Raw genomic sequence first — 11,676 nt, 5'->3', positions numbered from 1 at the left:
AAGTTTACTAGGCATTATATGTATTTGCTTTTGATTGTCCTGATTAATCTTATCTCGTCCCTAAATTATATTTGATCGTCCTACCGTTGGAGCATTTGCATTAATACTGGCCTGACTGCCTTGCTACCCCATCGTCTTGCAAGCGGTTTGACTTCATTGGCTTCTCTGAGTCTTTCCACGAAGAGTCTGGAAGCGTACTTCATCTCGATGAGTGAGACGTTCGAGGACGACTTTGAGATCATTGACGATGTCGATGACCCCGAGATCATCGCGCTGACTGAGTTGGGGACAACACTCATCCAGGCTATCCTGGAGAAAGAACCTATTTCAAACGTGCAAGATTTAATAGACGCTGGAGCACCACTGTGGTATCAAGACGATGAAGGTACTTCAGCTCTACATGCCGCCGCCTACGTCGAAAACGAGCAGCTCGTGAAGTTACTCATCGAGGAAGGCGCCATCTGGAACGCAGGTGCGGCAGATGCCACTCAAGGAATGCCTCCGTTGACTAAGTAGAGGGTGTAGTCGACAGCTTGCAGAATACTGCTGGTGATATTGCATTGTCGCTCAACAATGTAGAGTGTTACAACCTAATCCGCGACGCAGGCATCCGATCAGGCACGAAGTATTTTGGGCTTCACTTTGGACGAGTGCTCATAGATGTCCCCAGAGTTGCTTTTGACCTTACTTTCGTCTCAGACATCCTTGAATCCCACTCCGTCATCATTTGTGCTTCGGGACGTGGACAACTCCGCAGTCGCATCCATAGACGCCTTTTTGTCATCTACGTTGCGCTACACTCAAGATGCCCATGGCCAGGATATTTGCCTGCTTGACCTCGATGATGGCCAAGAAGTGGGCGTTATGATGGGATGGGAACGGGAGATCAGTAAGTGCAGTCCTTTGAGTAATGTATGACGTCGAATGTGGTGGTTTCCGAAACAGTGCAGAAAACCGTGGAGAAATTATGCATCGATCACGAAAAGAAAAATCTAGGGTTGAAAGTCCTTAATGTCGGGTTTGGTCTTGGTATAGTGAGGACCGCGTTGAGTCAAACAGCGCATTCTTTTAACGATGACACAGATCGACAATTTCTTCCAAAATCTCAGCACACCCCCTGCATTGCATGTGATTGTAGAGCCTCATCGTGACGTTCTCGCTCATATGAAAGAACAAGGGTGGTACGACAAAAAGGGAGTGAGCATATTGGAGGGCAAGTGGCAAGACTGCATTGCTAGCGAGGCCCTTCAAGGATTCGGAAAATTTGATATCATCTATACGGACACCTTCTCAGAAAACTATAGCGGTGAGTTACTGGCCAAGTCATCAGAAAACGGGACATCAATGTTGATGATTTCTCGTTAAGAGCTTCATAATTTTTTCAAACATTTACGAGAACTTCTAGCGAGTCCTGAATCAAGGTTCAGCTTTTTCAATGGCCTGGGCGCAACCAGTGCGTTTATGCTCAAATTCTGTATTTCTACGAATTCAACATATCTACAGACGCGCTATTCTATGATGTGTATACTCGGTTGTCGGAACTGCACCTTGCCGATGCCGGATACGATGTTGTCTGGAGTGATGTGGATGTGAGCGCTCAAAAAGATGAAGAAAGATGGGGTGAAACGCGAAAGTACTTTTCTTTGCCAATTTACCGTCTACCCATAGCGAAGCCCAAACAAATCTAAAACATGAGATCATCGACTATCATCTTCATAGTGTAGTAAATGGTAGTCAGTGTGAGCTAATGACTGTTACCACCCATGAGCTCAAAAAGACCCGCCACAGCAATATGAGTACAGAACGTTGCACAGGGGCCTGTTACTACAGCCAAGAATCGCCTTTTGTGGAATCCTCAGTGACGGATTGTTCAACGTTGCTATCCAGCTTACGTCATCATGATAGTCCACTGACTTGTAACAAGGTCCTACTTGTTGCGGCACTGCTCCATCACGACACACACCGCCTTATATTTACATTGGCCAGCCACAGCGCAGCTCTTCAAAACTCACTCTGACCCCCAGAGCTGGATCTGACTCCTTTATTTCCCTTTCTCACTCACAAGCAGGCCTTGTAACAGGATTGACAGGCTCAGTCTTGCTATTATTCCTCCATCTCATTGATCGCGAGCTAGTCTTGATTCAAGTTGCGGGACCATCTATTGCAGTTATCTGAACTTCGCTCTTGCTTATTCGTCCTAACTTCTGTTGAAATGGCATTGAGTCCTCCCAAGTATGATGGCATGATGCGACCTGCATTAGCCCTTTGGTCCAGTCCCAAGACCAGGAAGAATGAGGTGGTGGTGGTGGTGTGTAGTTCGATCTCTGATCTCAAATATAGTTAAGGCATCTCTTCTAGGAACTATCGCATACTCAGCCTCCTCCCCTATTTCCTATGGGGTTGCAAAACTATGTCGGTCCTTTTATATATAGAAACTTCGTAGATGCTCATCACTTGCTTCTAGGTTTCTCCCCATATGTGGGAGACTCGTGTACGTGCTGTCACGCGCATGGCTTCCCAGTATTCCAAACCAGTGCTGGAAAGATCCTGGATGTTCATAGCTATGATGTAAACTCGTCTCTTTTTTTGTCCCTATTTTGCTCTGATTTCCTACTATAGTTTGACATTTATCGCTCCAATCGTGGCTTACTACGACTACATTCATCATTTTAATGATGAACGAATCGACGAGGGCCGTCAAAATCAGATCATCTGGCAGGCCAGGCTTATAGCTTTTGGTGTCACAGTTGGTCTTTGGATCGTCATGTTTTTGCCAATTGTTATCTGGAAATACATGGTAATTTTGATCTGGTTTCTTTATCACTTCGGTGTACTGAAACAAGTTCTGGAAAGGGTCGTGTGCGAGTAAACAAGATGATTGATCGCTGGGCAAAGGATGATATCCGATCTGCTTCATCCTATGCGGTTATTCCCACCTGGAAAGTCACCATGCCCGGTATGTTTAGGGACGGGATTGTAGGTCTTACCTCTCAACTACAGGCTCGATGATTGCTCAACGTCAATTTCATACTCCTGGGATCCTTTAGATCCTGGCTGTCTCTTTCCCTGCGCCGCCTAGCAGCTTTGAACTCGAGAATCTACCTCCGGTAAGAATGCGTGTTAATTGTTCATGTTATATATCTGACGATGTACTAGTATATCGCGCCTCCCACGGATGCTGCGCCGTCCTACGAGGCTACCAAACGGTTCTCGGATCTCCAAGGAGATGGCAAATTTGGCGAGATCCCGCTTTACAATGATGCCAAGGAAATTGCAGCGTAGATAGCCACACCAGATACCGTAGCTAGGTGTCATGAGACTTGAGCTTGGACAATGGAATGCAGGTCATTCTCGATGAGATGGACCGTGGAAATATGACATTTGTGTACGTTGTTACATTGCCAGTTTTCATCTGTTCCTCATCGGTGCGTCCACTGACGATGCAGAACTGGACTGGCTTTCAATATTGTGCTCCTTCTGCACGGTGAGACTTCACGGCGACATCGCAAGATCTTTCATCAAGTCTTTAGGACCGAAGTCTCGGTCCCATACCACGAGACGTACTCTCGCCATGCAAATGAAGTGGGGGCCGGCCAACCGGTCACCAATTTTTTAAATGCCACTAGCGACCTTCAGCAATACACGAGGCTCGAGCTTTCGTACCTAAGTCTGGCTGACAATCAATCCTTGTAACAGATACGCGGCATCCCTAATCATGGCTGTGACATATGGACACTTTGCTGACAGACATGAAGGTTTATTTCTTACCTGCATGCACGAAGATCTCCTTGATATTGGCAAACGTGTTGCGAGTCCCGAGAGGGCTGCCATGTTCACAGCCTTTCCCTTTCAGTGCATCACTGCCCCGTGAAAAAATGGACCATGATACGTATACTTTGGTAATGTATGCAATGTCAGTAATCAGTATAATATATGTAAGTGAAATGATCAATTCATGTAATGGAATTTAAAGGAACCTCCTATGCATAATCCTACAAACTTAGAGCACAGTTCTACTATGATTTCTGCTTTGTGATCTTGGCATTAAAAATATCAAACAAAAAATATCAAACATAATTGGAGCAGGGAACAATTTGTCCAATTATGTTGTGGATTGATCATTGTAGTCTATTTGATGTCTAACATGTAATGGAATGCAAGGGAACATTCTTTGCATAAAGCTATAGATTCAGAGCACTATTCCACCAGACACCATTATCTCTGCATCATTTTCTTGACATTATATGTGTTCCCCTTTGCATTGGGGATGAGTCACCCAAGTCTTCCTGATGCCAGCTTATACATGAATATAGAGGAACCTTCTTTGTGTAAATCTACAAATTCAGAGCATAATTTGGTAAGACACCATTAGTTTTTTTTTTTTTTTGGAAAAGTGAGTCTATCATATAGCGACCAACACTGTCTGACCCTATATAAACACTTATAGTGGGGGCTGGGGTCCCAAGGGCATAGACTAGAGACAGACATAGAGACAAGAGGCAGCCTCTCAGGCACCTACATAGCTCAGTCAGCAACAAGCACATGCAGTCAGCTCTGTTCATAGAGTAAGACATCATCACCATCATCAAGTTCTCATCACATTGCTTTTGTCCTAGCTCACCAGTTTTAGTCTGGTTGCCTTAAAATAGAGGCAAAAAACTGGACCAGACTGAACTTTAAAACTCTAGGGGTGGTGCTGTTCCAGTTGTATGAGCTCAAGATTGATGCCCAGTAGAAACCACCTATGGTGTGGTACAACAAGAACGGACATTGTCTGTTTTTTTTCTTGATTAGGAAAATATCGGAGCACAACATATGTCATTGGGGCACATCACATATACTGCATGCCAGGGCACGCCCTCCTCTGACAACATATGTTTTTGGTTCAATTTTCATATAAAATCATATCATGCCATATAAAGTAGTACAGCAAAATGAATCAATTGATACAGTGGCTCAAAAAACTGTCCACATGTTTTGACATTTTTCACTATCTATGATATTGTGTGAGAACAAACAAATGCCTCAAGGACATGCTTATACCACATTGTAGTATGGCTTCAGGGCTTTCATTTGAGCCCTACACCGTGGGAATCGGTAGAGATATGGTGGAGATACAAGGCTCACAAAATGGTGACTCATGCAGACAGTTTTTTGACTCAAGTATTTTACAATAATAACCAGGTATTCTAGTATTTTGTATGACCTCCCTTGGCTTTAATTACTGCCTCTATCCTTCTAGGCATACTCTCAATTAATTTCTGGCAATCCTCAGCTGTGATCTTCCCCCATTCCACTGCTACTCTCTCCCAAAGCTCCCATACTCCTTTAGGGGGGTTTTCATAGGCTTGAAGCTTTTTCTTGAGTGTTCCCCAGAGATGTTCAATGACATTGACATCAGGAGACTGTGCTAGCCAGTCAAGAACATTGATGTTATGTTCTTCAAACCATTCCTTAGCTCTTCTGGATGTGTGCTTGGGATCATTATCCTATTGGAAAATGATATCTTCTTCATCAATCCCTGATTCTGCCAAGCTAGGCAGCAAGTGGTCATTTAAAATGTCCACATACTGCTCAGCATTCATCTTCCCCTCAACCTCAGCAAGCATTCCCACACCATTCCATCCCATACAGCCCCATACCATTAAAGAACCTCCTCCAAACTTGACAGTCCCATTAACCTCTCTGTCTGTTAGGCCATCTCCCTTCTTTTTCCATACATATTCCATACATATACCTTCCCATCTGACCCAATCCTATTGATTTTGGTCTCATCTGATCATATAACATGCTTCCAGTCCTCTACAGTCCAGTGTTGATGAGCTAAGGCAAAGGCTAGTCTTCTCTGCCTATGTTTGATGGAGAGAAGAGGCTTTTTCTTCTTTGTTACTGCCTTGAGATGAGCTGCCTTGAGAACATTCCTCAGTTTGTGAAGAGACAGGGGTAGTGATGGTGGAATTGATATAATGGGTGGCTTGGACAGCATTATCAGCCTTTCCTGTAGTGATATGTTGGATAATAGCCCTTTTGTCAGTAGAGGTAAGCTTGGATAGATGTCCTCCACAAGAGTTTTCCTTGTCTGGGTGGCTTTCTTTGATAAACTTAGCCACAGTGGACTTGCATACTCCAGTTCTAGAGGAAATTTGGCGAGCAGAGAGGCCAGTATAAGACAGAGAGAGGATATTATCCCTTTGAGCAGAGGAGATGGCTTTCATGGTGATTATGACTATGATACATGAGATATTCTGGTTTATATAGTTAGATATAGTCATAAAATAACATAATGACACCACTTCATAATTTATATAATAGTGGCATGATTTTTGTGGTGTCATAAATAATGATTTATATAGTTTTAATATACACTCAAAAAACTGTCCACATGAGTCATCATTTTATAAGCCTTATGTCTCCACCATATCTCCACCGATTCCCACGGTGTAGGGCTCAAATGAAAGCCCTGAAGCCATACTACAATGTGGTATAAGCATTTCCTTGAGGCATTTGTTCATTCTCACACAATATCATAGATAGTGAAAAATGTCAAAACATGCGGACAGTTTTTTGAGCCACTGTATGACAAGAAATGACATGCTATGACAGGGCATGATATTAGCACTGATAGGTATTGCAGTGGCATAAAAGCAGGTGCAGGGGTGCACAGAAACAATACAATAATGGGAGCATGACAACAGTACAAATGCAGGGGGAAATAACACAGCAGTAGCAGACAGATGACAGGTATTGTGGTGGGGATAACGGAGAGGGAGGGGCACCAGAAAACAGTGTACAAAGGCCTGGGAGTAGTGCAATAGTAATGGCTGGGGTGCTAGTGGAGAGCACCATTGACAACAGCAGAATCAGAAGCCTTCTTCCAGGCACCAGCACTGTCAAGATGCTTGGCCTCGGCTTGATATTCATCTTGCTGAGCCATCGCTAGAGTGTTCCAGTAGAGCTTGAATTTGTCCATGGTTCCATTTTTGTTCATCTGTTTGATCCATCATAGTGCACATAAGTTTCTGCCGACGTGTCAGTGAAATATCAACAAATAATGGGTCACTTACCTTCCATTCTTCATAGAACCTGGCCACATCTTCAAGCACTTCTTCACATCAACTCCACCAGTGGTTGGCCCACTCTTGACAGGACCACCTTTGCTTGAGTCTGTGCTCAGAGGAATTGCTGGAGTGGGGATGAATTTGGGGATGCCACTGGGCCCACCAAAGATATTCACACTATCGTGTAAAGTGGTTAGCATGAACTGATTGATTGAAAAAAAAACTTACAGGGGATTCTTGAGGATAACAGGGACATTCTCCTTGTTTGAATTGCCGAGTGGGATGCCAGGAAGAATGGTGCCATAATGAGGTGGCGAGGAAGGAGGGAGTGCAGGAAGAGGCAGATCAGGCTCATAGTACTGAATGTCAGAACTGTTCCCGAGGCTGCCAGATGTGCTGTGATGAGGTGGCGAGGAAGGAGGGAGTGCAGGAAGAGGTGGATCAGGCTTGTACTGATTGTCAGAATTGTTGCTGAGGCTACCAAGAAGGCTGTGATTGCCATTGTGGGAGACATCTGAATCAGATATGTTGATGGGAGAAGACACTATACAAAGAGTTAGATGAGTATAGTGGTGATAGTAATACATGCCTTTGTGATGCTTATCAGCAAGTTCCAAATCAAGGGAGTCATCCATATGTTCGCATTTTTTACCCTTTGACTTGAAAACTGGTGCTCGATTGGGCTTTGTCATATCTGCATATCTGGATCTCAGATCTGACCCTTATCTCATCTCAGATCCACATCTTATCTCCCTCCAACATCTTGTCATTCAATCTGTCCACTTGTCCGGTCCGGTCCACAACTCATCCGAATCCACAACCAGCGCTCATCTCCTTTCAGTAACCCCCTAACTCCAGTATTTTGGTTATCTGTACATCCGTCCTGCTCCCTGATCCATTACCTATGTTTCATTTCCATTTCATGATTTGTGATCCATTTCTACTTACCAATAGACTATCCACATGCTTCGTACATAGCCTCGGACTCTGCTGATTGATCATTCTGTTAGATATCTATAGTATATAACCTCCTATAACTTTCTGTAGTACCTCAGTTTGAATATCATCTTAGTTCTACTCATTCCCGTCCTCCAGACTTGAGTATCTCCACTCTCGTCACCCTCTGAGACTTAGGATTGATTCCTATAGTCTATCTGTATCCGCCTCTGTCTCCAACAGTCTATTACTGTTAGTTTCTAGTCTGGACTTGTCCAGATTAGCCCTATGATACCTATCCTGCATCCAGAAGTCATCCAGATCCATTATGATACTTGTCTGACCTTCCGGACGTGTTAGTCTTGCCTTCCTGAAATAAGGGGCAATACTTGGGTAAGGGGCACAGCGCACGAGCTGAGGCCGAAGCCCTTCAGATCCAGTTATCCCTTGAGTACAACCTTAACAGGCTTGGCATCTGAGTGCATGCTGTTGTTGTTGTTGTTGCCCATAGCCTTGTGTTTGGTGGCAGTCTTGTCTGGGTTCTTCCAGCTCCCATCTTGATCAAGGTGGCATTTCTGCCAGTTGGGATAGTCAGTTGTACAAAGTAAGGTCAACTTCCAGCCATCCATGTCAAGCCATAACAGAGGAAACTCCGTCTCCATGATGCTCCACATCAAGGTTTGGCCAGAAGTGCATAGCCTCACCCATGTTGGTGGCACGAGCTTCTCCACAAGTTCAGCCCAAGCTGCATGACACCTACAGTGGATAGACTTGAGAGTTGCATTTGTGATGCAGGTACCATCCTCTTCCTCAAGGTATGGAGCAGTGCCTTGTTTGATGTGCAAGACCATGGCAGAATCAAGCCATGTGTTGTAGTCAGATCAGAGCCAAAACTGTACTTTCAGGTGAGAAGTTTTGGTGGGGCAAGATTGCTGTGAGTCGCTTGCTATGACATTGCCAATCATGAATTTGAGCAGGTCCGTATCCTTTGGTAATTGAAGAACCTGTACAATATCATGGAATGATTGTCTAGACTAGTTGTCAGTATACTAGATTTAAGAAAGGGTTGTGTTGTGGGAAACACAACAAGAAGAGAACTGGAAAGTAGACTTCTAATGTTGGGCTAAATGTGCTATGCCTAGCTGCTATTCAACCCTAAAGGGTTTCTGGACTAGACTCAGTGCTCAGAGAGAGCAGGAAATCATGCTAATAACTCTCAGTCTCAGACTGGTACTGGTAGATGGTGAAAACTATGATGATTACATAAGCACCAAAAGTGCGAACATAACACTAAGTAATATCTGCCTATACAAGCCCACAGAATATGAAATCCCTACAGCGTACTTAATAGTATCATGTTCTCCTGTGAGTCTTGCGATTTTGCACTGTAACTTGATGCATTGTGATTCATATCCAGTGAGCTGTTCCTGAAGGAGCAGGATTCAAATTTCAGAGGGAGTGCTGGCACTTGGCATGCGCATATACCCACCCTTTATGTGCATATATTCACTCTATGAAGATATTCTGAGCATATGATACAGGCAATATGATACTTACATTCTGTTGCAGGTAATCCTTTGAATGCTGCAAGAAATGATCCAATGAAAGAGATGAAGACAAGAAAGACCCTGGTGAAGCCAGTGAGGGTGGGGATAGTACTGACATGATGGTGGTATGAAGAGACGCTATGAAGTCATAACTACCCACTGGTGTATCTGACATTTCGGCAATATCCAAATCACTCGAAATCTCCCAAGTATTTGAATTAAGCTCATTTCTCATATTCAAAGTCTTATGGACCTCCCTGATGTTGTGCAATTTTTCTTGAAGTTACCATCAGACTCTGACCTCAATGAATATCTTCAGAAAGAGCCCATAAGGTCAGATTAACCTGTAGTAAATTGTGGACTCACACACTTAATTTATTCAGTGAGGACTGGACCAACTGTTGCAGCCACTCTGTGTCTGATAGCAGTCCTCATTTGACTCCATCTGACAATGATATACTGGCTCGAGAATACTGGCTCAATAATCCTGCTTGTCAACTTCTTAAGCAGCACATTCTTGCTGAGTCTGACCAGAAGCAACTCGTCACACAAAAGGAGGTGCTATGAGATTGGATTGATGATATGTAAGTATATCATTTGACTGCACTGTCTAGAGATACACTGAATTAGCATTTAAAAGCTTTGATGATATAGCACCTCTCCTATCTAAGACTCTCCTGAGTGACGACAGCATCATAGAACTGGAATCAGATGATGTCACACCTCTCCCATCAAAAGCTTTTCTCAGCAGCAATGACAGTGTCATGGAACCAGAATTGGATGAACCAGGACAGCATGCAGTGCCCTCAAAGACTCTCCTGAGCAATGACAGTGTCACAGAACTGGAATCAGACAATGTCACACCTCGACCATCAAACATCGCACTTCTACCATCAAACATCACACCTCTACCATCAAAAGCTCTTCCCAGTGGCAATGATAGTGTCACAGAACCAGAATCTGAACCCACTACACCTAAACCTATTGCTCCCAAGCTTGACCAAAAGTGGTTCACAACACCAAGTCCACCCCCTCCAGGCTCAATCTATTGGAAGTACTTCGCACAAGAGGAAGAGGCATGTTTTTATGATCATTCCAGGACAGATGAGTCCTTTCAGGCTGTGTGGGAACTTAAACATAAACTTGACATGTCTCTTGATGACAAGTTTTAAATAATTGTAATTAAATACATGTTTCACCTAATATTCATTGTCTTGAGCCTTGTCATCTTCACCAGCACCCTTGTAAGCCACCTCGAATGTTGCAATATTGAGTCCTGGCTTCTCAACTAAAAAATATCTGTCCTCAGTCACCCCAGATGGTAGATTGGGTTGGTGGGGCACCATGCCAATGACATCAGTAATGGATTTCACATCTACAACATGAATATCATCCTCAATGGGTTTGCATTAACTTACAGCATGAAAGGAGAGCTCAAGAAGGTCATGATCTGGATAGGAATACATCATGACAAGTGCCATGGCCTGCCAATGAAAAATCTGTTCTCCATCTTCATCTAAGCCATCTGCAACAGCTAGACAGGTGAAGTAAAGAACTTCAGCGAGGTGAATCTCGCCATCCAACATGATGTCTTAATAACCAAGGGTCTTATATAAATGCATGTAAAATGTAATGACACCACAATTACACTAGGATAAGACTTCTTGCCAGTCCTCAATTAACATGGTCTACGACTTTTCTTCTTTTGTGGTAGATAATGTGTGAGTTCTTGGGAGGCTCGCTAAACCAATCTATGTGATTAATTTAGCCAGAGCTTTTGTGTTATATCCCAACTTATAAATTTGTCTAGGATAAACTGTCTAAACACTGGAATGTGGTTCCTTGTTAAGATAATTCTCTGTAGAGACTACAGTCTCAAATATGAATATGTTGACCAAAGACTGGTTGGTCAAATAGGCACAAAGTGGTGAGAATCTGGTCTCACAAATGATCAGATTGACCAAAGCTTGTGTTGGTCAATTTCAGTAAACTAGGTGAGAAGTGGGTCTCACAAATGAACAGATGGACCAAAGCTCATGTTGGTCAATATCAGAAAACTAGGTGAGAAGCTGATCTCACAAATGAACAGATTGACCAAAGCTCATTGAAGGTTCAACAACTCTGCTAGGCTTGCA

At 43.6% G+C, this 11,676-nt stretch overlaps 6 protein-coding genes across 6 annotated transcripts; 3 read left to right on the top strand and 3 right to left on the bottom strand.

Annotated features, from left to right (window-relative positions):
- The first annotated feature begins 69 nt into the window (after positions 1–69).
- Positions 70–1,806, top strand: BJ212DRAFT_1384466 (uncharacterized protein). The gene is made up of 7 exons (XM_041336771.1): positions 70–472; positions 526–618; positions 671–889; positions 946–1,034; positions 1,084–1,306; positions 1,367–1,453; positions 1,504–1,806. Exons 1-7 carry the CDS (start codon positions 208–210, stop codon positions 1,686–1,688), a joined length of 1,161 nt encoding a protein of 386 aa, XP_041188561.1. The 5' UTR covers positions 70–207; the 3' UTR covers positions 1,689–1,806.
- A 110-nt stretch (positions 1,807–1,916) lies between these two features.
- On the top strand, positions 1,917–3,555 carry BJ212DRAFT_1384458 (uncharacterized protein). The gene is made up of 6 exons (XM_041336770.1): positions 1,917–2,308; positions 2,359–2,412; positions 2,465–2,568; positions 2,620–2,797; positions 2,854–2,976; positions 3,048–3,555. Exons 1-6 carry the CDS (start codon positions 2,213–2,215, stop codon positions 3,258–3,260), a joined length of 768 nt encoding a protein of 255 aa, XP_041188560.1. The 5' UTR covers positions 1,917–2,212; the 3' UTR covers positions 3,261–3,555.
- Positions 3,556–6,829: 3,274 nt separating this feature from the next.
- BJ212DRAFT_1485211 (uncharacterized protein) lies at positions 6,830–7,750 on the bottom strand (the record flags this gene model as incomplete). The annotated part of the gene is made up of 4 exons (XM_041340942.1): positions 6,830–6,988; positions 7,065–7,102; positions 7,138–7,235; positions 7,287–7,750. The coding sequence occupies 4 exons, from the start codon at positions 7,748–7,750 to the stop codon at positions 6,830–6,832; spliced, it is 759 nt and encodes a 252-aa protein (XP_041188559.1).
- A 684-nt stretch (positions 7,751–8,434) lies between these two features.
- Positions 8,435–8,845, bottom strand: BJ212DRAFT_1485210 (uncharacterized protein; the record flags this gene model as incomplete). The annotated part of the gene is made up of 1 exon (XM_041340941.1): positions 8,435–8,845. The coding sequence occupies one exon, from the start codon at positions 8,843–8,845 to the stop codon at positions 8,435–8,437; it is 411 nt and encodes a 136-aa protein (XP_041188558.1).
- A 504-nt stretch (positions 8,846–9,349) lies between these two features.
- BJ212DRAFT_1303143 (uncharacterized protein) lies at positions 9,350–10,713 on the top strand (the record flags this gene model as incomplete). Its single annotated transcript, XM_041333373.1, has 5 exons — positions 9,350–9,359; positions 9,564–9,634; positions 9,825–9,874; positions 9,949–10,099; positions 10,156–10,713. 5 exons carry the CDS (start codon positions 9,350–9,352, stop codon positions 10,711–10,713), a joined length of 840 nt encoding a protein of 279 aa, XP_041188557.1.
- Positions 10,714–10,740: 27 nt separating this feature from the next.
- Positions 10,741–11,127, bottom strand: BJ212DRAFT_1303142 (uncharacterized protein; the record flags this gene model as incomplete). Its single annotated transcript, XM_041333372.1, has 2 exons — positions 10,741–10,916; positions 10,956–11,127. 2 exons carry the CDS (start codon positions 11,125–11,127, stop codon positions 10,741–10,743), a joined length of 348 nt encoding a protein of 115 aa, XP_041188556.1.
- Between the last annotated feature and the right edge of the window lie 549 nt (positions 11,128–11,676).

Source organism: Suillus subaureus (assembly GCF_016647635.1).
Source record: "Suillus subaureus strain MN1 chromosome Unknown BJ212scaffold_39, whole genome shotgun sequence".
In the NCBI taxonomy this organism is placed as follows: domain Eukaryota; kingdom Fungi; phylum Basidiomycota; class Agaricomycetes; order Boletales; family Suillaceae; genus Suillus; species Suillus subaureus.
The sequence above is the reverse complement of the archived record's forward strand: the minus strand, read 5'-3'. Positions and strand labels throughout refer to the sequence as shown.

Excerpts from the sequence above, each read along its gene's own strand:
- BJ212DRAFT_1384458 (XM_041336770.1), top strand. The coding sequence starts at position 2,213 with ATGGCATTGAGTCCTCCCAAGTATGATGGCATGATGCGACCTGCATTA. Across the intron at positions 2,413-2,464 it reads CTATGGGGTTGCAAAACTAT|GTTTCTCCCCATATGTGGGA; the intron begins GTCGGTCCTTTT and ends ACTTGCTTCTAG. Across the intron at positions 2,798-2,853 it reads TTGTTATCTGGAAATACATG|GGTCGTGTGCGAGTAAACAA; the intron begins GTAATTTTGATC and ends AGTTCTGGAAAG.
- BJ212DRAFT_1384466 (XM_041336771.1), top strand. The coding sequence starts at position 208 with ATGAGTGAGACGTTCGAGGACGACTTTGAGATCATTGACGATGTCGAT. Across the intron at positions 1,307-1,366 it reads CTTCTCAGAAAACTATAGCG|AGCTTCATAATTTTTTCAAA; the intron begins GTGAGTTACTGG and ends TTTCTCGTTAAG. Across the intron at positions 1,454-1,503 it reads CAATGGCCTGGGCGCAACCA|ACGCGCTATTCTATGATGTG; the intron begins GTGCGTTTATGC and ends ACATATCTACAG.